General features: G+C 51.0%; 2 protein-coding genes and 1 non-coding gene across 8 annotated transcripts; all 3 read right to left on the bottom strand.

Annotated features, from left to right (window-relative positions):
* Positions 1-418: 418 nt before the first annotated feature.
* Positions 419-7424, bottom strand: PRPH (peripherin). 6 transcript variants are annotated; one of them, XM_027106162.1, is made up of 9 exons: positions 3390-7424; positions 2956-3016; positions 2693-2788; positions 2154-2321; positions 1927-2052; positions 1616-1836; positions 1472-1521; positions 1144-1223; positions 419-889 (listed from the first exon to the last, which is right to left on the bottom strand). In XM_027106162.1, exons 1-9 carry the CDS (start codon positions 3929-3931, stop codon positions 821-823), a joined length of 1413 nt encoding a protein of 470 aa, XP_026961963.1. In that variant the 5' UTR covers positions 3932-7424; the 3' UTR covers positions 419-820. The 6 variants fall into 6 exon arrangements, 4 of the variants coding, with proteins under 4 accessions (XP_026961963.1, XP_026961964.1, XP_026961962.1 ...); XM_027106163.1 differs by having other exon boundaries at positions 424-886; XR_003432765.1 differs by having other exon boundaries at positions 845-889; positions 1144-1521.
* Positions 7425-19705: 12281 nt separating this feature from the next.
* On the bottom strand, positions 19706-26310 carry LOC113620408 (tubulin alpha-1C chain-like). The gene is made up of 4 exons (XM_027106160.1): positions 26203-26310; positions 23160-23382; positions 22869-23017; positions 19706-20796 (listed from the first exon to the last, which is right to left on the bottom strand). Exons 1-4 carry the CDS (start codon positions 26203-26205, stop codon positions 19822-19824), a joined length of 1350 nt encoding a protein of 449 aa, XP_026961961.1. The 5' UTR covers positions 26206-26310; the 3' UTR covers positions 19706-19821.
* Positions 26311-26959: 649 nt separating this feature from the next.
* Positions 26960-27066, bottom strand: LOC113621361 (U6 spliceosomal RNA). The gene has a single exon (XR_003433148.1). It is a non-coding gene; the product is annotated as a U6 spliceosomal RNA (small nuclear RNA).
* Positions 27067-27850: the final 784 nt, after the last annotated feature.

The raw sequence follows: 27850 nt of genomic DNA, 5'->3' as shown, positions 1-27850 counted from the left end.
TCATCTTAGGGCGGGGAATCCAGAAGGAAGAACGTGACTGCAGAAGGTGTAAAGCGAGGTAAGGGGCTCTGCTTCGGACATCTGGGGCTGCAGATGGGGCACAGAAGTTGAGAAGGAATGGACAGAGAGGTAGGAGGAAAACCAGAGGGGCAGACGGGAGTCATAGATGCCGAGATAGTGGGAGTCAGAAGAGAAATGACCTGAGGCAGGGGGAAAATACCGCTGAGCCTCCTTTGCATTGACGCTCCCATGACACAGACACAAGTGCACTAGGGAGGGTCCCCCCTGCCCCGCCCCCATTACTATTTTATGATGTTTTAAAAATCGAAGTATAATTCACTTACAATATTATATTAGTTTCAGGTGTATAACATAGTCATTCCATATTTTTATACATTACAAAATGATCACCACTGGAGAGGGTTCCCTTGATAGCAGTTTTATTTGATTTAAAAGTGAAACTCAGACCCTGACCCACCCACTAATCTTGGGGTCGTGGCAGGAGTAGACTCATCCTGGGGATGGTTGGCCTCTTACCAGGACAAGAAATGTGGGAACATATAGATTCTTACCAGGACAAGAAATGGGGGAACATATAGACTCTTACCAAGATAAGAAATGAGAAACATATGGATCATGTCTCTGTGGGCATGGAGAGGCCCAGCTGTGGTGCTGGGTAGGGTTTGGCCACGGCCAGGGAAGGGGTGACTGGAGCCATCTGGTGGACACATGCAGAGGGGGAGGAGACTAATTCGGGACCGGTGTTAGGATTGGGGCTTAGAGGTCCAGGGCAGGGTCAGGGAGCTCTGGACCAACAAGTTCAGTAGCTGTGAGTAGAAGACTTGTCCAGCTCACTGCGCTGCTCCTTGTGAGACTCTGTCACCACCTGCTGGGGGCCGAGGCACGTGAGGCGCACAAACCGTTCAGCACCACCCTCCTTCCAGCTCCTTTGTGGCACGGTGTCTCCCCTCCCTGGCATAACCAGTTGAGGCTCCAGTCTGACCATCCACTTCCATCTCCCTGTCTCACTCCCACCCCAAGAATCACTAACCCACAAACACCCTAAGATTACCTGCAGCCAGGCTGGGGCTCAGAAATACTACGAGAAATGATGGGGTCCTACGCTCAAGTGACCCATCTTACCTCCCCATCCCGGGTCTCAATGGTCTTGATCAGAACCATCTTCCGGCTGTGGCTCTCCTGGGGAGGCTCCACCTCAGGCACTGGAAAAAGCAAGATGAGAGGTGGAAGGGAGGAGGCTTGGGATTTCTCTTGTTTTAAGCCCTCACTCCGTCTGGGAGGTGAGGGAGGGGCGGGGAGGGGCAGAGCCTGAGGAGCGAAGGCGAGTGTAGACCAGGACTCAGAAGTTCACGGAGAGAACCAATCCCTGAGCAGAGCCAGAGTAAGAGTCCAGTCAGGGCAGAAATAGACAAGGGGACAGACAGTTGGAAGTCAGACGTGAAAGACTCACCAGTCGTCTTTATACTTAAGGATGCAAAGGAATGGACTGGCACGGAGATCCTGGGGGCGAAGCACTCGGTCAGCTACTCCTGTGAGCCGCTGGCCTCTCCCCCACAAGCCCTGACCAAACCCTATCCGACCCGCTGCCTCTCACCGGCTCTCCTCGCCCTCAAGTAGCTTCCGGTAGGTGGCGATCTCGATGTCCAGGGCCATCTTGACGTTGAGGAGCTCCTGGTACTCTCGCAGGTGTCGCGCCATCTCCTCCTTTAGCTGCCGCAGCTCCTCCTCGAGCCGTGCGGTGCCCGCCTGGTACCCGCCGGCTTCCAGGGCAAACTGCTCCTCCAGCTCCCGCAGCTGTCTGAGCAGCGCCTCGTTCTGGGGGTTGGGGGTGAAGAGGGGGCGTCAATGGGGGGAGCAGCCTTCATCCTCCACCCCCTGGGCGGGGGCGCGCAGCCTGGTACTCACCGTGCCGCGAAGCCCATCCACCTCGCACGTCAGGCTCTGGATCTGGCGTCGCGACTCGTTCATCTCCTGCTTGGCCTGGCGCAGGGCCTCGTGGTTCCGGTTGGCGGCGTCAGACAGGTCCGCGTACTGCGGCCAGGGGGGCAACCCGGACGTGAGTGGACCAGATGCGCCCTCCCCCCAGCTCTCCACGCTTCCAGGTCCTCCCAAACCCTCCCGTGCCCTGGCACCTTGGACTTGTACCACTCTTCTGCTTCCTGCAGGTTCTTCGCTGCGATGCTCTCGTACTGGGCACGGATGTCCCTCAGCGCCGCCGTCAGCTCGGGCTTCACGGTCGCCTCCACCTCGACCTGCTGCACCTGCTGGCTCTCCACGCTCATCTGCAGGTCTCTCAGCTCCTGCCGCCCAGGGCGAGAGGCCGAGTTCATCGCGCAGATCCCACGCGGGCCGCGCGGTTGGCGCACAGAAAAGAGAAGAAACACTTGAATGAACAGAAGGGGGCGCTAGGGAGTGCAGCGCGCTTGGTACTGCACGGCCCGCGCCACGCCCGTACTAAGCCTCTGGCCAGGTTACGGGGGTGCAGCTCCGCTGCTCGCCACCAGGCGGCGCAGGGGTGTGAGTCAAACCACCTGTAGAGGGGGTTGAGAGCCTGCGTCTACCCTACGAATCTCACTTCTCTTCCTCAGGTCCACTCGCCAGTCTCTTCCAGAGCTTATACTCCAGCTCCAACGAGACCACCCCCAACCTCCTGACACCCGGGTCCACCCACCTCCTCGTGCAGCTTCTTGAGGAACTCAATCTCATCCATCAGAGACTCAATCTTGCGCTCTAGCTCCAGGCGGGACAGGGTGGCGTCGTCCACGTCCTTCACGGGGTGGCAGTAGGGGTTCGAGAGCAGGGAGGGGTTGCTTAGGTCGACGAAGAGCCTGGCCCTCCCTGTCTGCCTCTGGAGGCTTCTGGTCGCCTCCCTTTGCCCACAGATGCCACCCTGGATACGCAGGCCGGGGGTAGGAATGGGGAGACCGAGCTCACCTTACGGAAAAGCACGAGGCTGTGCTCCGCATCCTCGCGCTTGCGAGTCTCCTCCTCCAGCCTGGTGGGAGGGGTGTGCAGAAGCTGAGCTCCGGGGTCACTGCCCAGCCGTAAGACCGCGACCCCCAGGATCTGGGTCAGAGGCTGCTACTGCCCAGGACTCTGAGGAGGGGCCTTCAGGCTGCCTGATGGACTTGCCCCATATTTCCCTTTAACCTGCTGGGAGCTGAGATGTGGCCCCTTTATACACAGGGGAGACATAGTAACTCCCCCTTCCTCCCCTCCCCAGAGACTCAGCAAAGTGGTAGACGGGGGTTGGGGGTGTTGCCCGCCGGCGAGGATGCTGCCTGCACACGCCCAGGTGGATAAGGCGGGCCACTCCCTCTGGCGGCCGCCTCGACGGCCGCCGCCCAGCCCCGGCCCTGTCCCCTGACCTCTGCTTGAGCGCCGCCAGGTCCTCCGCCAGCCCGTCGCGCTCCACCTGCACCCGGTCTCGCTCGCGGCCCAGCAGCTCTAGCTCCCTCCGCAGCTCGCGCAGCTCCTGCTGGCACAGCTGGTCGGCGCGCGCCGGCTCCTGGCCCCGGGCCTGGCTCAGCTCCCCGCGCAAGGCCGCGTTCTGCTGCTCCAGGAAGCGCACCTTCTCGATGAAGTTGGCGAAGCGGTCGTTGAGCTCCTGCAGCTCCTGCTTCTCGTTGCTGCGCGTGGCCAGGAACTCCTGGTTGAGGGCCTCGGCCATGGAGAAGTCGAGGCGCTCTGAGGGCAGGCGCAGGAGGGCGCCCGCGGCCGCCCGGGGACTGCGGAAACTGCCTAGGCGCACGGAGGAGCCGGGGGACGCCGAGCCCAGCAGGCGGCTGCTCGAGAAGCGGGAGCTGGAAGAGTAGGAGAGGGCCCCCGGGGACAGCGAGGGCGGTGGCCCGAAGGTGCGGCGGTAGTAGGTGGAACTGACGCCGGACCGGAGGCCCGACGGGTGGCTCATGGCGGCCGAGGATGGGGAGTCACCGCTGACAGAGCTTGTCCGGGCGCTGGGAAGGAGCCGCAAACCGCTGCGAGGCGGCTTTATAGCCCTGCGGGCTCAGGGGGGGCATGGGCTGCTCCTCCCACTGGCCTGACGGTGGGGCTATGTGGGGAGGGGGACGCCCCACCCCTGCGGAGCTGCAGGAGCGCCGCACCCTCCCTCCCTGGTTGCCGGCGCCCTGCCTACTTGATTCCCCCAGTTCGTGGTGGGGAAGGAGACAGGGATGGCCACCACAGGCCCCAGGGAGGCGGGAGGGGGGGGTTCGGGTGTTGGGGGGGTCAGTGCCTTCCAGCAAATATCCGGAGCTGGAGCCTAGGGTGGGAGGGCCTCACTGGAACTGGGGTCCCTGCCTGAAAGAGCTGGTAAAAACTGGGGGCTAGGTGGACTGTATGTTAAAGGGCAGGCTTCTGGTACGTGGGCAGGGAGGACGCAGCCCAGGTGCAGGGAGGACGCAGCCCAGGTGCAGGGAGAATTGGCCTGGCTTAGGCCCCAGAGGCTGTACCTCCACATGGCCCCTGAAGGCTAGGCTCTGCTTTCAAATGCTGTCAGCTGCCCCCTCTGTCACCACACCCAGGGAGATCTGGGGGACGGGAGTGCAGAGGCAGCTGAGGTGGGTGAGGAAGGGCTGCTGTCCCTGAAATCCCCAGGGCTCTGTGAAGGGTTGCTGCCTGGCGCCAGCTCTGCTGCTAATGGACTTGCTTCTTCCCCTGCCCCTCCCCTGGACACTTGGCCAGGCGGTTGCCTGCTGATGTCTCAGCCTTAAAGACACAGATCCCAAAATCTACCCCAGGCCCCAGCAAGGTGGGCACATCAGAGGGGGCTCAGGGTGACTAGGCCCAGCTCTGGGTCCCACTTGGGAGGGTCTGTGCCATGCCGGAGGCTGAACTGAGTGAGCTAGCGTGTGCTGTCTGGCTTTACTGGATACTCCCTTCCCCCAACCCACCGCTGCTCAGTCAGGGCCTTACAGGAACCGGGGCGATTCCTGAAGTAGGAAGGGGAGGGGGCTGAAGGGTAGCAGCTGCTGCCAAGGCTGAGAGATAGACACACGGGCAGGAGCCGGTTTCCAGTGCTGAGGAGCTGCAGGTACCCAGCGAGAGGAGGGCTGGATTGGGAGAGAAGGGGAAAGAGAAAGTGCCCATCCCCGTAGGCTCAGGGACTGAAAGAGGAGAAAAAGGCCCAGAACAGAGCCACAGATGCATATGCGTAATAGCACCGTGCACCTATGTGCACACACATTAGACACACCCAACCACAGGGCCCTTCATACCCTCCCCCACCCCAGAGTTAGCAGGGAGGCTGATGTCTGGCCTTTGCATGTCAAACGGCTTCCAGAACGCAGGCACGGGCTGCCCAGGAGTGGACAGAGGCAGCTTGGATGGTCTGCAGGAGTCGAGGTGCTGAGGCCTGTTGGGCTTGCCAGGAGCTAAGGGGCTGCTGCTGCTGGGGACTCCGGGGCTCTCCAGTAAGGACAGGTCTGCGTAGGATCGGCCCTGAGGACAAGAGCTGGGCTTCTGGGGAAACAGGTCTGGGACTCCGGGCTGCACCTCTGGCTGAGGGGATGAGGAGGGCGGCTCCCTGGCTGGCCATCCCCTCAGCACTGCAGGGCAGAGGGGCCTCCCCGCCTTTGTGTGTCCTCTGAGATGGGCCAACGCCCTTAGGCTCACATCCCTACCGCCTTTGCCTTCGTCTCCTCTCCAGGCCCCTCCTTCCTTCTGGGCTATTAGTCTCTCCCTGAACAGCTGCCAGGTCCTTCTCCTTGATGAATCTGGTTTGGTTGCCAGGGGAATGGGAAGAGGGAGGATGGGAGAGAGGGGTGGGATGGATAAACCAGGCCGGGTTGCCACTAACTCTTGGAAGTGGGGAGGGGTAGGGTCCTGCCTGGGTTAGGGGGAAGGGGCTTGATAGGTGTGAGGAGGGGAGTGGGGAAGCTAAGTGCTTTCTGCTGCAGCCCTGGGCTCTGAGCCCCAGCTGCCACTGAAGCCCCATCCACTCCAGCCTAGGCCCTGCCCTGCCCTGCCTGCTGTCCTCCGGGTACAAACTGGGAGTCTGAGCTGGTACTTCACGCAAAGGGACAGGTAAGGCCTGGGGAGGACGAGCTCAGGCTTTATTTTTACAGGGAACTGCTGGCAGACCTGGGCCTTTCAGAGTAGAGGCCTCTTGGGCTGGCCCTGGGGAATTACCAGTGGGGTTCCCATCCTCTCCCCTGCTTAAGCTCCCAGCTCACCACCCAGAAGCCTCAGAGTAGAGGGAACCAGGACCACCTCGGTAGGGCTCTGGGAGTTGTAAGGCCAGGGTCTGGCCTGGGTTTGGGAACCAGGCCTGCTGGCAATGCAGAGAAGACTCCTCCCCCGTCCTCAGAAAGAGCTGGGCCTGGGAGGTCTTGTGGCCGGAAGAAAAGTAGGAAAGGGTCCCGGTTAAGAGCCAGGGCTCTGGCATCCAGCTACCAAGCTTCCCATCTGATTCCAACACTCTGTTGTACAAATGTAGTCTCATTACTATGTCCTCTCATGTGCTCCAGCAAAAGGGGGAAAATTGTAGTTTCCACCTCATAGTGTTGTTGAGAGGGTTAAATAAATACATGTAAAATACTTAGGACACACGTAATAAAAGCTGAAAACGTAATTTATTACTACTACTATTACTACTATTACAAATTGTCAGCCCCCAAGTACAGTGAAGAAGGATCTGGACTTCCTTTGGACTGTCCCCACTAAGAGCAGTGCTGGACCGGGGTGGCAGGAACCCAGTACTTCCTGGCTGATGGAAGGAGGGAAGGGTGGCCTCAGTGCACTGGGCAAATAGTATACTGATCAAAACACGGACTCTGGACAGACTGCATGGGTTTGATCATGGCTCCTCAACTTAATTAGCTGTATGCTTTGAGTCTGGTTGAGTGATTTAACCTCTATTCTCTCCATGTTCTTTGCCCATCAGTGGGGATGATAATAATAGTACCTAGCCCATAGTGCTGGAGGAGGAATTGAGTTCCAGTATGTGAAGCACTTAGTGCTTGGCACATAACACATGCCATGTAAGTATTAGCCAGCGTTATTATTACTCCTCCTCCTTCTGCTGTCCTTGGCTGCCCTGGCGAAAGCTCAAAGAGAAATAACCACTGTATTCAGAGGTTTGCAAGGCAGGTAAGCAATGAAGTTTAGGTTACTGGCAAGAGAGCTGCTAAATGACAGGCCATGGACTCAAAGCTGGATGAGGAGGGGTGTGTAGACAAGAGAGGGTGGGGTATTGGCAGAGTAAAGAGGTCCGTAGCTGGACTTCCAGGCAAGGCCAAAGACCAGTCACAGTACAAGGAACTGAAAGAGGCACTGAGAGGGTAGGAAGTTGTTTTCGGAGAGCAGGGTGCATGAATTTGTGATTCTGGAGCTGGGGTATTTATGGATAAGATTCCCAGGGTGGGGCTTCCCTGGTGGTGCAGTGGTTAAGAATCCGCCTGCCAATGCAGGGGACGCGTGTTCGAGCCCTGGTCCAGGAAGGTCCCACATGCCCTGGAGCAACTAAGCCCGTGCTCCACAACTACTGAGCCTGCGCTCTAGAGCCCGTGCTCCGCAACAAGAGAAGCCACTGCAATGAGAAGCCTGCGCACGGCAACGAAGAGTAGCCCCCGCTCGCCGCCACTAGAGAAAGCCCATGTGCAGCAACGAAGACCCAACACAGCCAAAAATAATAAATTTTAAAAAAAAAGATTCCCAGGTGTTTCTAAGGAGTGAGCGGCTAAGGTGGAATGCTGGGAAAGGTCATGGGAGAAGAGATCAGGCCATCAGACTGGGCACTTACTAGCTGTGTGACCCTGGGCAAGTTACATATCCTCTCTGAGCTTCAGTTTCTTCATCTGTAAAATAGGAATGATGATACCTTCCTTCCAGAGGTGTCATGAGATCTAAATGAGGTATTATGCATAAAGCGATTAGCATGTTGTGAGGCTCACAGTAGGTGCTCAACACTGTTGATTGCCTTCTTCCCCTCCCATGTGACAGAGAGGAAACAGACACACAGAATCAATGACATAACCCTAATTACTTGTACCTAAGGGTTAGCTGGCATCTCCCTGCCCCTTGAGGTCTAGGATTGGCTCAACCTCCACTCCACATCCTGGGGAAATTCCAATGTCCTCCCCAAGATCTCTTTGCCTTCCTGTTGCTTCCTCTTTGCATCCCTAGCTCCAGGTCCCTGCTGCCCCTGAACTGGCTGACTTTACAGCTAACTCTCCACAGTGTCTCAGATGTGGAACTTGGCACCGTCCTTCGGGTCCTGTGATCCCCTTTCCCATCACTTGGGTAGGAACTGAGGCTCAGAGGGACAAGGTTGCCTGTCTGAGGTTGCACAGTGAACAAATTACGGCTTCCTCTCCAGGAAGACACGTCCTGGTTGGTCAGGGCCTGCTGGTGTTCTGTGTTCTGGGCCTGCAGGAGCCCAGATGAGCCCCAGCCAGAAGGAGTCCAGCTCCATTCGAGGTGGGCTCTCCCAGGCTGGTCTGGTTGCAGGGTCCCTATTGACAGACTGGCTCCACCGGCGTGGAATCCTTTCCCCATTATCTCCATTTGGGGGCGTCACTCCTCCCTGTTAGGGAGCACCCTGGGTATCTTCTCCATCTCATCAGTTCTCTCACTGTATAATATAGCAATAGCTAACATTTCCTATGTGCCAAGCACTATGCTAAGCATTTTACACGTGTTATCATTTTTAATCCTCACAATAACCCTATGACATAGGTACTACTACTATTCCCATTTTACAGTTGGAGAAACTGAGGCACGGAGAGGTTAGGCAACTTGCCCAACGTCACACAGCTAGTAAACTAGTAATCTGTTTATATGTCTGACTCTCCTGCTCCCTGACAATATGATATTTGAGGGCAGCCATCAGATCTTATTCACTTTTGTGTCTGTGGTGTCTAGCACAGGACCTGCGTCAAACAGCTGTTGGTTAAACTGAAGGGAACCCAGAGGCACCTGAAAAAAATTTTTCCCGTGGTTGTCGAGTCAGGAAAATAGAGAGGTGTGTTGCTGCCACCTTCTGGCCAGATGCTAGAATGACATGTCTGCAGTCGGAATCCATCCACGTTTATTGAGTTTTAACACTCAAGGCTCAGGAACATTGGAATTTGGGGGATGCTCCAAAACTATTTATTATGACCTCCTTTTTAAAGATGAGGGGACTTCCCTGGTGGTCCAGTGGTTAAGACTCCACGCTCCTGATGCAGGGAGCCCAGGTTCGACCCCTGGTCAGGGAAATAGATCCCGCATGCCACAACTAAGAGTCCGCATGCCGCAACTAAAGATCCTGGATGCTGGAACGAAGACCCGACACAGCCAAATAAATAAATAGTTTTAAAAAAAGAAGCACTTCCCTATTCTTTAAAATAAATTAATTAATTAAATAAAGGGGAGAATTATCCAAGAGTGAATAAAATAGAATAGCAGCACTGGTATTAGGACCTCTGAGCCCTGATCTCATTCTTCCCCTGGGCTCTAGGAACCTCCTCTGCACCCCCAGAAGCCCAAAGCCAGGGAAGGAGGCAAAGTCTGTCCTCAACTCCCCCCTTATCCTCTACTCTGTCCACAATCTCCTGTCCTGCCCTCACTGTAAAATTGCATCTCCATCCATCTGCCTGCCTGACCCTTCCAACCAGCTACCGGTCAACTGGAGAACAGGAGAGCAGCTTATGGCCACAGGATGCTAAGTGAACCTTCCTCCTCATGGTGTGGCCTAGAGACCCGACTCAGAATCACCTGGGGGCCCATTAAAAAGCAGATTTCAGTGCTCCACCTAGATCTTCTGAATCCCTAGAATTCTGCATTTTAACAAACTTCCTAGGTGATTTTTAATGCACATGAAAATTTGAGCAGGGACGTCCCTGGCGGTGGTTAAGACTTTGCCTTCTGATGCAGGGGGGTACTCGTTTGATCCCTGGTCAGGGAGCTAAGATCCCACATGCCTCGCTGCCAAAAAACCAAAACATAAAACAGAAGCAATATTGTAACAAATTCAATAAAGACTTTAAAAATGGTCCACATCAAAAAAAAATCTTAAAAAAAAAATCCGAGCATACCTGGATTAACATTTTTTCTTTAAATTGTCCATTTCCCCCTCCCCCCTGCCATTTTATTTTGATTTTCAAACCCAGAGAAAAGTCAAGAGAATATTGGGACTTCCCCGGTGGCACAGTGGCTAAGAATCCGCCTGCCAATGTAAGGGACACGGGTTCGAGCCCTGGTCTGGGAAGATCCCACATGCCACGGAACAACAAAGCCCGTGTGCCACAACTCCTGAGCCTCAGTGACGCAACTACTGAAGCCGGTGCGCCTAGAGCCCGTGCTCCACAACAAGAGAAGCCACTGCAATGAGAAGCCCACGCACCGCAACGAAGAGGGGCCGCCACTCGTTGCAACTAGAGAAAGCCCGCGCACAGCAACGAAGACCCAACGCAGCCGAAAATAAATAATAAATTTATTTTTAAAAAAGAGAATATTGCTATCAACACCAATATATCTTTTCCCAGGGTATAATAATTACCAGTTGTTAATATTTTGCCACAGTTCCTTTGAAAGTAATTTCCAGACATTATGTCTCACCCCTAAGTACTTCAGCATGCATCTCCTAAGAATAAGGACATTTTCCTATACAACCACAGTACTATTAACCCCCCAAGAAACTTAACATTGATACAACAGTATTATCTAATATATAGTTTATATTCATTTTCCCTACCCCTACAATGATCCCAATAATGTCCTTCATAGCTGTTTTCCCCTGATCCAGTACTCAAAGATAAAGAATTGTATTTGGTTGTCACCTGGGCAGGGATAAGTCTGGGATGAGCTTGGAATGTTTGCGGGACTGTAGAAAGGTGAGGCTGGAGTGAGATGGGTGGGAGGAGAGAAGGGAAGGTGACATGAGAGGAGTGGGGAGGAGTCAGACCACAGGCTTTCTAAATCAGAGGAAAGTGTTTATAGCTTATTTTTTTAATTTATTTTTAAAATAGATTTATTTCTTTATTTTTAATATTTATTTATTTATTTATTTATTTATTTATTTATTTGTCTCGGCTGTACCGGGTCTTAGCTGTGGTACTCGGGATCTTCGTTGTGGCATGTGGACTCTTAGTTGCGGCACGCGTGCAGGATCTAGTTGCCCGACCAGGGATCGAACCCAGACCCCCTGCACTGGGAGCATGGACCACCAAGGAAGTCCCTATAGCTGATTATAAATGCAATGAAAAGCCACTGAAGGGTTTTATTTTTATTTATTTATTTTTAATAAATTTATTTTATTTATTTTTGGCTGTGTTGAGATCATTTCTGTGCATGGACTTTCTCTAGTTGCGGTGAGTGGGGACTACTGTTCGTTGCAATGCACAGGCTTCTCATTGCAGTGGCTTCTCTTGTTGCAGAGCACGGGCTCTAGGCATGCAGGCCTCAGTAGTTGTGGCTCACGGGCTCTAAAGCACAGGCTCAGTAGTTGTGGCGCATGGGCTTGGTTGCTCTGCGGCATGTGGGATCTTCCCGGACCAGGGCTCGAACCCGTGTCCCCTGCATTGGCAGGCGGATTCTTAACCACTGCGCCACTAAGGAAGCCCCCACTGGAGAGTTTTAAGCAGAGGAATGACTTGATCAGGTTTATGACTTTAAAAGTTCAATGTGAAGACAATTTCAGATTTGGGACATTCTGTCAGATGATTCCTAGGCTCTAAGAAGTCAAAGCCATTTTTTAAAAAGTGAGTGTATTAGTTTTCTAGGGATGTCATAAGAAATTACCACAAACGTGGTGGCTTAAAACAACAGAAATTTATTCTTTCACAGTTCTGGAGACTGGAAGTCCAACACCAAGATGTTGGTAAGGCATATTCCCGAAGCCTCTAGGGGAGAATCCTTCCTTGCCTCTTCCAGCTTCTGGTGGCTCCCGGAGACCCTTGGCTGCAGCTGTATTGTTCTAATCTCTGCCTCTGCCTTCACATGGCCTTCTCCTCTTCTGTGTCTATGTCTTCTCTTTCCTTCCTATAAAGACACTTGTCACTGGATTTGGGGACCCAGGTAACCCAGGACGATCTCAGGGTCCTTAACTACATCTTGCAAAGACCCTTTTTCCAAATAAGGTTATATTCACTGGTTCTGGGATATGGACATATCTTTTGGGGGGGGGCTCCATTCAACCCACTACAGTGGGAGATTGTTCTAGACAAGAGACTAAGAGATATAACATCTAAATTCAATGTTCAAACTTAAATTGGATCCTAGATTTGAAGAAGAAAGAGGCTACTGGAGAAATTTGTGTATGCTATGGAATGATTATTACCGCTTTTAGGTGTGAAGACGGGAATGCGGTTGTATAAGAGAAGATTCTTGTTCTTAGGAGGTGCCTGCAGGAGCATTTAGGGGTGAAGTGTCATAATGTCCACAACCTTCCTTCTAGTGGGTTAGTTCCATTGTCCTAGATATCGTTATGGTGCAAGGCAGTGGTTCTGGCTACTGGGTAAGCGTGACAGAGAAGGAGAAGAGTTAGTCACACCACTTACTAGAATAGAACCCGGGCGTCTCATCCTGGTCTCCACTTGATTCTGCAGGTCTCTTATAAGAGACTGTGCCTGATACGAATTTCTTGAGCGCATGCTCATGCCTGAGATGAGACAGGACGGGGCTCCTGCCCCTCAGGCCAGCCACCAGGAGACTCCTTTTTGCAGTCATAACACTCTGCCATCTACATTCCCCCCACCTCCTGCGGGGAGAGGCCAGGTGGCAGCTGAACGGACAAGTTCAAAGCGTCTGATGCCCTACAAACGGCCCTGTCTGCCCTCTGCCTGCAGGCCGCACAGGTACTCATCTGAGAGCTGGGTCTGGCTGGGCCTGAGCTTTCAGAGCGAGCCTGTTGGATCTCACGGCCATTGAGGGCCAATTGTCAGCATCTGTTAGATGTTGTCTCACTCTCCAGGTGAATTCTCCGCCACACACTGTTGTGTTGGCACCTGGCCAGAGGGAAAGGAGGTGATGGAGGAAATGAGGATGGGGAAGGAGGAGATGAGTGAGAGAGGGAAGGGAGAAATGGAAGTGGAGGGAGAAGTTGAGGGTGGGGAGAGAGGGGAGCAGTGGGGGAGAGTAAAAGAAACCAAATGGGCCAGAGAAGGAGAAAAAGCCTCTCAGGCTTTTTCCTCTCAAGGATCCAAGGGCCCCCCACACAAGAGAATAACTGGTCAAATGACCCCTGTTCATACCCTGGAGCCCCCAGAACCTGGCCTGGTTCCTGTCCCGAGTCCCCCAGTACCACCCCCTTGTCTACAAGGGCAGCTCAAAGCTCCTTAGGCTCTGCAAGATTTGGGACTGCCCTGGGGTTGAGCTCCTTCTGGCTGGGCTTCCAGAGTGGGCCTCCTTGCTCTTCTGTATCAGAAGGTACCTATATCTTCTGATCCACAGATCAGGCTATGGCTCCATTCACCGTTGCATGTCAAAGGGAAGAAGGTTTTTCAGGCCTGCAGATGTCTTCTGGGTACTTTTAATCTGTGGCTTAAATCCATCCAAGGCTCCTGGAAAGACTGAAAGGAAGCAGCAGATCAGTTTGGTTGACCAGGCACTGCAGGCAGAGGAAGGTCAAAAACCAAAGAAAGGAAGGGAGGCATGGAATCTTTACTCTCCCAGGCCAGTGTCTGCACTGGAAAGGGGATTACACAATTTTAAAAGGGTCTTAATATTTTTATTATTATTTCACTAAACTCTTCTATGAACTATTGCATGAGGCTTTTATATTAGTTAGAATACTTTTGGCAGGAAGCAATAGAAGACCCAACTCAAAATGACCCAACAATAAAAGGATTATAATCTCACATAATGAAAAATCCAGAGGGAGAGAAGTTTCAGGACTAGTTATTGAGGGGCTCAACATCCTATCCAGGACCCAGGTTCTTTGTATCTTTCTGTTCTGTTAGGCTGGGAATGTTAGCTTTTGTCATCATATCTGCGCAGTTGTGGTCACAAGATAACTGTGGCAACTTCAAGTATTATGTGCTCACAAAATAATGTCAAAGGTTCAAAAGAGAAAATCCTTTCCCTGTGTTCCTTTTTTTTTTTTTAATATAAGCAGGCTATTTTATTATTTTTTTTAATTCTAAAATATTTATTTATGTATTTATTTAGGCTGCACTTGGTCTTAGTTGCTGCACAAGGGATCTTTTAGTTGCGGCATGCATGCAGGATCTAGTTCCCTGACCAGGGATCAAAGCCAGGCCCCCTGCATTGGGAGCGAGAAGTCTTACCCACTGGACTACCAGGGAAGTGCCCCGTGTTCCTTTTTTTTTTAAATAAATAAATTTATTTATTTACTTCTGGCTGCATTGGGTCCTCATTGCTGCACGCGGGCTTTCTCTAGCTGCCCCGAGCCGGGGCTACTCTTCATTGCGGTGCGCGGGCTTCTCATTGTGGTGGCTTCTCTTGTTTCGGAGCACAGGCTCTAGGCACACGGGCTTCAGTAGTTGTGGCACGTGGACTCAGTAGTTGTGGCTCACGGGCTCTAGAGCTCAGGCTCAGTAGTTGTGGCACACAAGCTCAGCTGCTCTGCGGCATGTGGGATCTTCCCGGACCAGGGCTCTAACCAGTGACCCCTACATTGGCAGGCGGATTCTTAACCACTGTGCCATCAGGGAAGCCCCGCTGTGTTCCTTTTTAAGAGCAAGGAAATTCTTCCAAGAATATCTTCCCATCAACCCCCATCCAGAAGACTTTACCTCCCCTCTCATTTGCATAATTGCATCACCTGCTGCTTCCTTAACCAGTCCCAGGCAAGAGAACTGGAATTACCTTGATGAGCTTAGACTAAGATTTGCCCTGGTGGTGGAGAGGCCCAGAGGGTGTGTTGGCAAATAAAACCACCAGCCGGGAATGGCTTTGGGCGTAGATATGCGATAGTGGCTGCCACAGTTGCCCACCTCTTCTGACATGCGGCATATACTGCCTTGAATTAGGATTGTGCCTATGCGATCTGTCTCTAAAAACTGATGGGGACAAACAAGCTAAATATATTCCCTATAGAACCCAGCACAGTGACTTGCACCAAACAGGTTCTTCAAAAATAATGAATGAATTAAACTTAAAAACTGCAATAATTGTTATAATAGTATAATTGGCCATGATTACCTTTGTCAAAGACACTTCAGTATTAGTTTACTGTTGGGCTAGACATCTCCAGTGAGCCAAATGAAATATTTAATAAGAACAGAGTGGAGCAGGGGAAGGGGATGAAGTGTGACAGCAATGAGATTGTACTTATACCCACCTCCCCAATGAATTAAACTAATTTGTGAATGTAGACAAAATTCTCATGTAATTAGGAATGCTTTATATTCTGTTCTCTTTTTTATAAGAGAGAGAAAAAGAAGTCTTCTGGTGGGGAGACCAGTGGTCAAAAGCATTTCCTGTATTATGACTAAAGAAGACATGTCTTTAGTTCTGTAAGACTCTGCTCCTGAATAGTTTTCTCCTGCTGCAGAATCAGAGGGACCCTCAGAGGAGGAAAGAACAGTTTTTCCAGAACCTGATCAGGGCTGACAAACTCAGAGACACCAGTCTCTTGCAATGAATGGGGCAGTGACGACAGGCTAATGAGATGTCAGCAAAGGGGACTTTCTTTCTTCACGGGGCTGAAGATGGGAACCTTCCCCACCCTAACACACTGGGTGTATTTTCCCTTCACCTTCTACTGCCCTGTGACTATTGCTACTCAAAATGATGGGCCATGGCAGTGGGCTGCAGGAGCCATCTGCCTGGGTCATCTCTGCCAGCTTCACCTTGTGGCCTTGGTGCACAGAAGCTGACCATCCTGGCCCCAGCGCTTAGGGGAGCAGCGCTCCAGGTGAGAGCTGTCCTGTCTGCACGAGTCCAGCCAGGTGGTAGCAGCTACCCACCAAGGAGAGACTCCGTATCTCTACGATCTGAGAATTGACTCCCTGAGATCAGAAGGAGGCCTGAAATGAAGGCCCCCTCACTAGGAAGCTGCCGCCTGGACAGTGGCGACCAGCTGACTTTGCCCCTCTGGATCAGTGTGCTGCCGCCTGGTCCCAGGAATGGGGCTCCTGGGAGGCGATCTGACAATAGCAGAACGAGATCTCCTTTCTCCAACGGTGGTTCCACCTAGAGCTCCACCCGAGGGCTGGCCTCCGTGTCCCTTCTCCCTGAGAACTGGAAAGGCTGCCGGGCACAGCGACGGCTTCCCCTCAGGGTGCTCGGAGGCTGCCCAGCAGAGTGGGGTGCTGCTTTGGAGTCAGAGCTCCGGGCCCAGATTTCAGTTCGGCCACTCGCTCTGTAGCTTTAAGCTAGATGCTTAATCGCTCCAAGGTTTGATTTCCTCAGCTGTGGAGAGGGGTGCGATGACATCACCTCACAGGTGCTGTGAAGATCATGAAACACCCAAGACGTGAAAGGGTCTTCCTGCCACCCTGACAGAGCCTCCTCCCCTCCGTCCCACAACCCCAGGCAGGGCTGCCACGCACCTTCCAGAAGTTAGAGGCCTGAAGACAGGCTCTCTCTAAGCTCTACCCCACCTGGCCACCTCTGGCCTGATAGCGGGCTGTTTGACAGATTCCCGTGGGAGCAGAGACATCTGCCAGCTGCCTCCCAAACACCTGGGATGAGAGGTAGACAAGCCAGCACACTGGTCCTCGCAGCCATTCTCTCCTCCTCACCCCAACTTGAACCACAGCTCTGCTGGGGTGCCCACTGGCCTCTCCCAGGGTGGGCAGCCTCCGTGGGGTGGAAGCAGATTGCTCCACGGATCGGGTCAGGTGAGGGCAGCGTATAAGCACAGCCAGAATCTGGGGCCCTGGCCAGTCTGGGAGCTGCACCCTCTTAGGCTTTCTCCATTTATCCCCATCGAGCCTCAGTGGCCTCAGCAATGGCTGCAGTTCTGAGCCCAGACTTTCCATTTGTGCTCAAGGGCAGATCAGATGATTGTCATCCACAAAGCAGTGACCTAGACCTTGGGGTGTTTGTTCTTGCTGCAGGCTAACTTCTATTCACTCTCTCGCCAGCACAGGAGGGAGAGAAATCCTCACTGCAGGGACAGATCCCTCCTCAACCTCTGGCCCTTTGCTCCTTCAATTCTCCAGGCTCTGTTCTACCGGAATATTTTTTCTCAGCTAAACTCTTCTTTCACCTTCTTTCCCCTCCACACCGTAGAGGCTGCTTAAAGGTTTCCAACCCTTTTCACATCCTGGCAGAAGATAATTCACCTGTAAGGCTTACAGAGGTCATTGGAGGCGCTCGCTACTGGCCACGGGGGACTGGCCCAGGGGCGTCAGGCTCTTTAGTTTCCACCAGCCTGTTCTGAAGGCTGAGGGATGATAACTGGCAAGGCCTGAATCCCATTTCGGGGCACCCAGCTTGGTACATGCGGGCTCAGAGAACGGACCTTTCAGGTATTGTGGGGTATCATGCCCAGCTGAAGCTGGATGACTTATCTGTTCCTTCTCACACCTGAATGTCCTCTTCCCTCCAGAGCTCGCACTGTGGCAATCGGCAGATACCCCGGGTTGGGAAGGTCTCTGAGTACAGCTGGGGTGACCAGCCACTCCAAGGTTCATTTTCACCCCAGAACTCCCATGCTCAGGCTGTAGAAGGAATGTGGCCCATCATTTTGAGTAGCAATAGCTGACTCTGTACTCAAGGATGGGGCTGGGCTGGGCCTCGCCCTGCGGGGCACAAGACCACCGTTGCTCTCATGATGAATGCTGCGAGACCCTTCCAAGCACAAAGCTGAAACAGTGCAGGCTGGAAGCTGTGCTATGCTCCAAGACAGAAATTTTTTTTTTTTTTTTTTGGTGTGCTACATGGCTTCCTGGATCTTTGTTCCCCAACCAGGGATTGAACCCTGGTCCTTGGCAGTGAAAGCGCCAAGTCCTAACCACTGGACTGCCAGGGAATTCCCAGAATGTGCATTTTATTTATTTATTTGTTTATTTTTGGCTGCGTTGGGTCTTCGTTGCTGTGCGCAGGCTTTCCTTAGTTGTGGAGAGGGGGGCTACTCCTCATTGCGGTGCGCGGGTTTCTCATTCCAGTGGCTTCTCTTGTTGCGGAGCATGGGCTCTAGAGCGCAGGCCCAGTAGTTGTGGTGCACGGGCTTAGTTGTTCCACAGCATGTGGGATCTTTCCGGACCAGGGATCGAACCCGTGTCCCCTCCATTGGCAGGCGGATTCTTAACCACTGCGCCACCAGGGAAGCCCCAGAATGTTCATTTTTAAAATGCTCTCCTTGGCACAGTGGATAGGACACCGCGCTCCCAATGCAGGGGGCCTGGATTTGACCCCTGGTCAGGGAGCTAGATCCCACATGCATGCCGCAACTAAGAGTTCGCATGCCACAGCTAAGGAGCCCACCTGCCCCAACTAAGACCTAGTGCAACCGAATAAATAAATATTTAAAAAAATAAAATGCTCTCCTTAAAGGATGCAGAGGTGAGCAATGGCTAAGGGGTGAAAACACCAGGAGGAAAAGAAAGATGGTAACAGAGCACCATTGGAATAAGCTCAGGTGAATGGATCTGCACCCACCCCCAGCTCCTGCCACTTGTTTGGCCTCCCCTCTCAGGCCAGCACCTAAGCACCAAAGCTGGCTCCTCCCTTCGGCATGACCTGGCCCTCTGATCATCCTTGTCATTTTTCATTGCTTGGTTCAACCTTATAGGCCACACCACTAGTCCCTGAGCACGTCACCAAGCTCTCCAGCCACCCACCCACACTTTCATGTGCATTCTTCCCCCACCCTCATCTTCTCATAGTTGCCTCCTGCCCCTGCTCAAGAACCACACTGCTTCCAACAGGTTCTCAGAAGAGGGTCCGAATTAGGGAGCTCTCCTCTCCAACCTTCCTCACACAACACATTCCTTCAGTTTTCCTTATTATTCCCCTACTTCAAATATTTCCAATGACACACACTGGGTCAAGGACCAACACCATAACAACCTGAGACTATTGTAATTTTGTGTCTCGGCCTGCTCCACTTTCTCCAAGCAGTAACTTCTACTTATTTATTTAGCTGTGCCAGGTCTTCATTGCAGCACTTGGGATCTTAAATTGTGGCATTCGAACTCTTAGTTGTGGCATGTGGGATCTAGTTCCCTGACCAGGGATCAAACCCAAGCCCCCTGTGTTGGGAGCACGGAGTCTTAGCCACTGGACCACCAGGTAAGTCCCCAAGCAGTAACTTCTTAAAGCACAATCTTATCTGCCATTGTAGGTTTTGGCTAAGTATGGGATAAATCAGCACAATTCCAAGCCCTTCCCATATGACTCCAATATTTTATGAATAATGACGGCAATAGTTCTGGCAGCCTGGCTGGTGACTTGAATTTTGGCTCCACCATTTATTAGCTATGTTACCTACCCCCTTGATACTCCACATATGGTCTCAGCCGACCAAGAACACCTGGGAGCTTTAAAAAAAAAAAAAACACAGAAAAAAGGCAGTATCTGAAGCTTCACCTCAGACCTACAGATTCAGATCTGCAGGAGATTCACATCCACATTGAAGTTTGAAAAACACTGACCCAACGTGAGCCCGCTGCCTCACAAAATGATTTTATAACCAGTCATCAATTCAGGTCTGAGTGAAATAGACAAACCCCTTGGCACAGTACACAGAAGCCACTTGAAACACTGAGCAAATGATAAGATGGAAACTGCCAGCCTCCTGCATCCCACACTGGCCTTGAATAAGCAGAGCAAATATTTACTATGATACAGCTTGACACTGAAAACAGAAATATCACTTTTATTGACAAGATAGGGCCATAATGGGCAGCTCCACAGAACACAAATAAGACAGTCCCAAGACAAGAGTGTAAAATTACAGCAGACAGGTTAATATTCTTCATCCTCCTCTTCTCCCTCAACACTATCAGCTCCAACCTCCTCATAATCCTTCTCAAGGGCAGCCATGTCCTCACGGGCCTCAGAAAACTCTCCTTCCTCCATGCCCTCACCCACGTACCAGTGAACAAAGGCACGCTTGGCATACATCAGGTCAAACTTGTGGTCCAGGCGAGCCCAGGCCTCAGCGATGGCTGTGGTGTTGCTCAGCATGCACACAGCTCGCTGTACTTTGGCCAGGTCTCCACCAGGTACCACAGTGGGAGGCTGGTAATTAATGCCAACCTTGAAGCCAGTGGGGCACCAGTCCACAAACTGGATGCTGCGCTTGGTCTTGATGGTGGCAATGGCAGCATTGACATCTTTGGGAACCACATCGCCACGGTACAACAGGCAGCAAGCCATGTATTTACCATGGCGAGGGTCGCATTTCACCATCTGGTTGGCTGGCTCAAAGCAAGAATTGGTGATCTCTGCTACAGTAAGCTGTTCATGGTAGGCTTTCTCAGCAGAGATGACAGGGGCATATGTGGCCAGAGGGAAGTGGATGCGGGGATAGGGCACCAGGTTGGTCTGGAATTCTGTCAGATCAACATTCAGGGCTCCATCAAACCGCAGGGAAGCGGTGATGGAGGACACAATCTGGCTCATAAGGCGGTTAAGATTCGTGTATGATGGGCGCTCAATGTCGAGGTTTCTACGACAGATGTCATAGATGGCCTCATTGTCTACCATGAAGGCACAATCAGAGTGCTCCAGGGTGGTGTGGGTGGTGAGGATGGAGTTGTAGGGCTCAACTACAGCTGTGGAAATCTGAGGGGCTGGGTAAACGGAGAACTCCAGCTTGGACTTCTTGCCATAATCGACAGAGAGACGTTCCATCAGCAGGGAGGTGAACCCAGAACCAGTTCCCCCACCAAAGCTGCGGAAAACCAAGAAGCCCTGAAGGCCTGTGCACTGGTCAGCCTAAGAAAGAAAGGAGTTTTAATTTTAGCCTTGGTGAAAGGTGCAATGACTTCTTTGAATTCCATAATCACATTGACTGAGATCTTTAAAAAAATCTTCTGAACAACACTGCTAAGAAAGCAGTCCTAAAGAGCTTCTAAGTGCTAAGTGATTCAGAGAAACTTTTCACAATCAACTCTTGGGAGCTGGAGGGAGGGGATCTGTTAAAAGGCTATTTTAAATGAACTATTTTCACTTCTGCAGGCAGAGGAATCATGAGGTCTGAAATGGATGCAGGGCTCAAGTTTTGGTGACTGGGAGGGCAACCTCTGGTGCCCTTGCTGTGACCGCAGAACAAAGGCAACCTCTTATCAGTTGGAGAGCTACCAACAGCAGGCCTGGGACCACCAGCCCCGTACAATGGATGTCTGACAGATTTCAGCAGCTGCCTTCTGAGCTGGAACACAACAGAATAGCCAAGATCCAATGCCCTGATGCTGGAGTAAGGCCGGGTCTGGATCTGGCTCTACCCGTTCCTTGCCATGTGACTTTGACCAAATTCATTTCTTAATTTCAGTTTTCTCATTTATTAAATGAGGAGAATAGTAACCTACTTCGGGTTGTTGGGAATTAAATGAGCATCCGGAACAGTGCTCAGCACAGCAAGCACTCGTTATCAGAAAGTCTATTCATTCTGGGAAAGGCCATTTACTGTCACAATTCCATGTTCCTGTGTCATTGGGGCTTTCCGCCATTTAACTGAGCTATTCTGACTATTGTATGAAAGGATGATTTTGTCATTTCAAACAAAGTATTCTGTTGACAGTCTTCACTTCTCAAGGTGCCCAGAGATTTGTGGACATTCTCTACTGAGCCCCCAGTTCACTTCTCCTGTGGGTCCATACTCTGAATGAGATCAATGCCAGGGCAGGCCCTAGTCTACCAATTTCACCCATTAAGCCTCATGTGGACACAGTAATAACACCAAGGACAAATGCAGTTGTTTTGGTAGTTAATGAACTTCACTCCAGAACCCTCAATGGCTTTTCTGCGTTTACCTGTCCCTAAAGGCAGGTCCTGATTTCCAAGTCAGTACTTGTAGCTGAAGCTTGATTTGCAAGCATAGGAACCATTAGCCCAGTTCTGCTGGGAAGACGATGATAAACATCTGAAAAAGTATGAAGCCATGAATGATGCAAGGCCATTCTTTTCAAAATAGACCAGTTGTTGCTGGGCTTAGCATAATGTGACTTTCCCGACAAGCTATTCCACCCAGGCCTTCATTCTTGATTTTTAATTACTTACAAGCTGCCCACATGCCTAAGGAGCAGAGCCATCTGATTGCCAGACTCTTAATTAAAATGATGCGAACAGAACACTTAGCAACTTTACCGATGGGAATAGTTGCCTTAGATTTTCCTGCCACAGGGCCAGTCCACACTGCCCTGATCTCTAGTAGAAAAACGAGGGTACTGCTTTTTTGTGACTATTATCTTAATACTTTCAAAGTTCCAATGACTCATACTTGCTTCTGTAACAAGGGAGCTCCATTGACTCCACTTTCAGTGTCGATGGAATTTTCCAGTGTCAGCTATTTCTAGTCAGTGTTACACTGGCTTCTTTTGCTGTGAACTTTCTGTAATGACATGTCAGCAGTCCAATTTTTATGAATTTGATCAACGAGTTACATGTCAGTCAGCCACCTACTCACTGTGACTAGGATGACCTAAAAAGGTATGTCTCGGCCTGAAGCTGGGAAGCTGCCTGATTAATATGAACAAGGATATTTAATGGTCTTAAATGTCAGTAAAACGGTTAAGGTGTCCTGGTACTCACCTTGACTTCAGGTAAACGGCCCTCACTGAATGAGCAATTGCCCAAATCTGCCTTGTAAGACACAGAAAGAGGCAAAAGAAGACTATCCCCACTCCACATAGTTGTCCCATAGCTCAGGACCATCTGGGTTAGAAGTCCAGTTATTTAGTGGGCAGTGTAAAGTTCATTTTAGTGCGCAAAGAGTGATTCTTGCAGTTTGGTCTCTCAAAACTGTAAGAGAAAACTCTCATCTACTTTAAATAAAGTACTGTGTTTACCAGTTTCCGAACTCGGTCCAAGACGAGGTCAATGACCTCCTTGCCAATGGTGTAGTGACCTCGGGCATAGTTATTGGCAGCATCTTCCTTGCCTGTGATGAGCTGCTCGGGGTGGAAGAGCTGGCGGTAGGTGCCAGTGCGAACTTCATCTGGAAAAGGAAAATGAAGCAGCCACCCATCATTAACAACCTGCACAAGTCTGCTTGACCCCAGGGCATCAGTGGAGCCCCCAGGATACACCTCCTGTTCCGGACCCCCGGGATCTCATTGGCGTTACTGAGGTCAACTCACCAATGACCGTGGGTTCCAGGTCTACAAACACTGCCCTGGGCACATGTTTGCCAGCGCCTGTCTCACTGAAGAAGGTGTTGAAGGAGTCATCTCCTCCCCCAATAGTCTTGTCACTTGGCATCTGGCCATTAGGCTGGATGCCGTGTTCCAGGCAGTAGAGCTCCCAGCAGGCATTGCCGATCTGGACACCAGCCTGGCCAACGTGGATGGAGATGCACTCACGCTGTGAGAGGAAGAAAGGAAATGTCAGAACATGACACATCAGATGGGACATTTAGTAATGATTCACTGTAAATGACTATTAACCTTCAGAAGAGATCAGCACCTTTCTGGAGGCCACTCCTGCCCAGGGACTATTTCACAAGCAACAGCCTAACTCAGAGAAAATGCTTTGGAAAACCACAGATATGTTAATGAACTACTAGGCAAGACCAGAGACCAGACCTTCGCTTTGTAGCCACATTAGATGTTCAAGGTCAGGTTTCTACCTTCAGAATGATACAAGCTGCTCTAGCAATAGATTTTCCCCAACTCCTGGGAAATATGCCTTCTGATTCCTTAAAGGCATGCAAAATTCCTCCTTCCAGCTGATTCATTCTCTGTATGACTGTGTAACTAGAGCTCATTCTGGTCCCTCTTTAATCCTATTCTTTAAAGAGAAAAGCTTCCGCCTCTCCCTTTAAAACCAGCTTAAACCAGCAAACTACAGCCATATGACTCGTGGAGAAAACACCAGATAAGCAGCAGTTACCTGTATTTTAAAAACTGTGGTCAGAGGCAGGCTTTTAACCCTGTGGAAGAATTTAATCTTAAGGAAAAACATTTTCCTTCACTATCAATGCATCTTGAGGGGAGAGTGGTGGGGAAGGTGGGAGGGGGACGGAGACACATGGTAATAAAAGCTAGAAGTGTCACCAAGACTTTATTAATAGTTTAAGAAATTAGCTGTCTTCTAGTAGAATGTACATATATCTCTGGCAACGTGGGGGAAAAGTCTTATAATTTCACAATTGTAACGATGTTAGGATGTTACCAAACTCATTTCTGCTTAGTAAAATAAGGCAGTGAACACAGAATCTACACCCACAGACTTAAGAGAAAAAACAAAAAAAGGATTTTTATTGTATTTCCATCATAAATCAGATTAGCGGTTTTGGAGACAGAGGTCTTTCACATATCAACACCAAATATCTCCCATTACATCCTCTCCAAATAAGAGGGTTTCAAGTTTTTAAAAACTGCTAATAGGAATCTAGTTAAAGAAAATTCAATACCACCTAAGATCTCAAAGGGCCTAGCTTCATAACCCAAGATAAAACCCCCAATCACTCACAACCTTTGATTTATGGTCCCCTCCTTCTCACCTACACTCTCCATAAAACAATCATGGTCTGCTGGCCTCATCAGCAAGTTCACTGTTACCTGCCTCTACTTGCCCAGCTCTAGGGCCGTGGGAGAAAGGGGAGTTGTTTGTTCTAATGAACCCATGACTATTTAAAACTGCATCATGTTTACCTTTAACTGGACTTTGGACATTCCACAGCCCTAGAAAGGAGAGAACCAGAGATCTGTCCATGACAGCCCCAGGCCCCAGGGAGGTAAAGTATCTGAGATGATCCTGTCATTCTAATGAAGCACTTCTACTGAAGCCTTCTGAGTTTCTTTCATTGTGCAACGGTATGGTTTAGACTGTGGCCACTGCTTGCCCTCCACTGTCCCCTGGCCACTCGGGAGATGAAGTGAGACACCGGTGATGGAATCATTTAGTCTAGCCTTAACTGGATAAGCAGCCCCTGTCCCTTGTTTAAAAACAAAAAAACAAAAAAACTATTAATCTAACCAGTATATGCCTAAATAGGTCTGCTGCTACCGCTGCTCTCCTGCCCTTTAAACAGTCCCACTTCTTACGTTCTTTTTTTTTTCTTCTTCTTCTTTTTTATTGGGGTATAGTTGTTTTACCCCACTACTTTCTGAAACACGTTTTTACCAGTATCTTTTTGGTCTTGCCTGGTAAAAAGCACTCAAGCAAGTTGTTACAGTCATACATACGTTTGATAACTGTGGTAATCCCTAAAGAGGTAACTATTTATTCACTGCATTGCTTTTTAAAAAGATATTATTTTGAAACATCTGATACACACGGCCTACTTTAGGTAGACTTCCAACAGATATTTCCTCAGATACTTGTTTCCAATACCTCTGGAAGCTATATAGAAAATACTCAAGTTGTGTGTAATTTGAAGTTTCTTTAAAACTGAGAATACTTTGTCAGTACTAGTTTACTCTGTGACTTTATAAGAAAATCTCTCTTTATGGACTTTTTTTTTTTTTAAACCTGTAAGTAGAAAGCTTCAGCTATAAACACCCCACTAAATTAATACGAGAAATGCAGGATTAAACAACGTGACAGTAATTCCCTTCAAAGGAGGAGCCTGCCTACATCCCTCCAGGTGGATTGGTGCGAACGGAAGCGCTCCCCCCACCGCACCCCACTCCGGCCCGGCCACAGGTGAGGATGGGTGCGAACGGAAGCGCTCCCCAGAGCCCGACAACAGGTGAGGATGGTGCAATTGAAAGCTCTCGCCAGAGTCTGGCCACAGATGACTCAGCAGCGAGTCATAGGGCGCTGGAAAGGCAACGCCTACCATGCGGGAGCACACGAGATGCTCCAGCACACGAGATGCTCCAGTGCGAAAGTGAGATCATTGGGGGAAATGGGAGGGATTTTCAAGTTTCATAAGTCATTGGGAGCCAGTGTGAAGGCTCCCTGGCCTTCCTGGGGCGGTAGCGGGCCCTGGGGGGGATGGGTGCCCTCTATCTAGGATCAAATAAATGGGCTTTCCACTTCCACCGAGGGCAGTGCCCAGGCCGCGTCTTCGAGCCGGTAGAGGGGTCTCCCGGGTGAACTCGGCTTTCCGCAAGGCCACCAGAAGCCAGTTTGCCTGGAGGCGTCCGGAACGTGGCTCCACGTGGACTGGGGTCCCGACGCCCCTTCGGACTCCGCACTCTCCCCCCAACGCCACCACCCGGGGACCCCACTCACCATGACTGAGACTTGTAGGGTTCTGCGGGGCTGGAGGAGGCGAGGGAACGTCCACGAAGCTCTCCCACTGACAGACTACCAAGGAGTCCGGGGGAGAAGTAGTGAGAGGGAAGGCGGCCCCGAGGGATCCTATATACCACGATCCTGGCCACGTGTCGGAAGGGCGGGCACCGGACCCGCCCTGGCCTCCGCGGCCCCGCCTCCGAGCCCAAGGTCCCCGGCCGGATGCCCGATTTTACCCTGCTCGCGGAGAGAGGAGGGGCGCGTGGCGCTGATTGGTAGGTTCAAAAGTTCGAAACGAATTCTACGGAACAAGCCAGAAGAACCCGGAAGGGGAGGGGGCATCCTGGGGCCGGAGAACGGGCCGGTGGGGTGGGAAGGAGGGTGGACACGGTGACTGGAAGGAGAAGGGAGGCGAAGCGTCTGCACAGTCCTCAGTAGGTGCGGGAGGCGTCAGGGGGCAACGCCTAAGCGAAAAAAGGCACCGAGTTAAAGGGAGCCCCGGCGGGAGCCCCAGGAGCGTGGCTCCTCCCGCTGCCTGCTCCGACCCCGGGGCCCCAGACCCCGGACCCTGGAGGGGCGGCCCGGCAAAACAGCTCCCCAGGGGGCCCGGCCTACGCGGAGCTCCGGCGCCCGCTCCCCTCGCAGCTGAGGGACTTCCAAGAGAAGGGCTGGCTCCCCATTCCAGGTCCTAATTACCATGAACCGGTCCGAAGCCCTTTTTCTCACCATTTTTTTAAAAAATTTTTCTTGTTATAAAAATATGGAACGCTTCACGAATTTGCGTGTCATCCTTGCGCAGGGGCCATGCTAATCTTCTCTGTATCGTTCCAATTTTAGTATATGTGCTGCCGAAGCGAGCACTAATCACCTTTTTTTGTTGCTTTTCTTTATTCATTTTCCTACCTTTTTATTTATTTATTCATTCATTTATTTACTTATTTACCTACCTTCTTTTAAATGAACCTTGTGGTTCCTAACAGCAACCTCCTTCCACTTGGTGCAAAAGCAGGTTTGTTGTTGTTTTGTTTTTCAGTTCATTATAATATTAGCTTTTATTCTTCGATTGCGTACTATTCAGAGTTGCTTGTTTTTCAGACTATATTAATCACATTTCATGCATTGGACAAACCCTGTGAGTTATCCCCATTTTACAGATGAGGAAACTAGGGCTTAGAGGAATTAAACTAGTTGAAGATCACACAGCTGGAGTGGTGGGGCTGCCCTTGGGCCCTCACTACCTTGTACTACCTCATCCTAAATATACCACTCTTGTTATGGAACCCAAGTTCCTGTGTCCCAGGCACACTGAGGCCAAACAAACTAGAACATGGGAGTTTGGAGCACAGGTAGATTTATTGCAAGGGCTAAGCAACAACAGATGGCTGGTGCTCGAAAGACCAGAACTACGCAATTGCTTCCAGGCAAGGGCGTTTACAGACTGTTGGAGGGAATTCCCTGGTAAGGGAAAAGAATCTGAAAAAAAAAATTAGATGTATATGTAATACACAACTGAATCACTTTGCTGTACACCTGAAACACAACACTGTAAATCAACTATACTTCAATTAAAAAGAAAGAAATAAAAGAGAGGAAGATAACAAAAGTGACTGAATAGTAGAATATGTTACAGGGCTTTTTCCTGAAG

Source organism: Aethalodelphis obliquidens, unplaced genomic scaffold, assembly GCF_003676395.1.
Source record: "Aethalodelphis obliquidens isolate GAN/ISIS:26980383/991018 unplaced genomic scaffold, ASM367639v1 scaffold8, whole genome shotgun sequence".
In the NCBI taxonomy this organism is placed as follows: Eukaryota; Metazoa; Chordata; class Mammalia; order Artiodactyla; family Delphinidae; genus Aethalodelphis; species Aethalodelphis obliquidens.
Note: the sequence above shows the minus strand (reverse complement) of the source record. Positions and strands in the feature narration are given on the sequence as shown.

Bases quoted from the DNA above. Each gene is read 5' to 3' on its own strand.
- PRPH (XM_027106161.1), bottom strand. From the start codon at position 3,931: ATGAGCCACCCGTCGGGCCTCCGGTCCGGCGTCAGTTCCACCTACTAC. The intron at 3,017-3,389 runs GTCAGGGGACAG...CCCTCCCACCAG, and splicing joins CTGGCGGCGCTCAAGCAGAG to GCTGGAGGAGGAGACTCGCA. The intron at 2,789-2,955 runs GTGAGCTCGGTC...CACCCCGTGAAG, and splicing joins GCCTCGTGCTTTTCCGTAAG to GACGTGGACGACGCCACCCT.
- LOC113620408 (XM_027106160.1), bottom strand. The intron at 23,018-23,159 runs GTGAGTTGACCT...TTCCTTTTCCAG, and splicing joins CCTGGAACCCACGGTCATTG to ATGAAGTTCGCACTGGCACC. The intron at 20,797-22,868 runs GTAAACACAGTA...TTTCTTTCTTAG, and splicing joins TGGACCGAGTTCGGAAACTG to GCTGACCAGTGCACAGGCCT.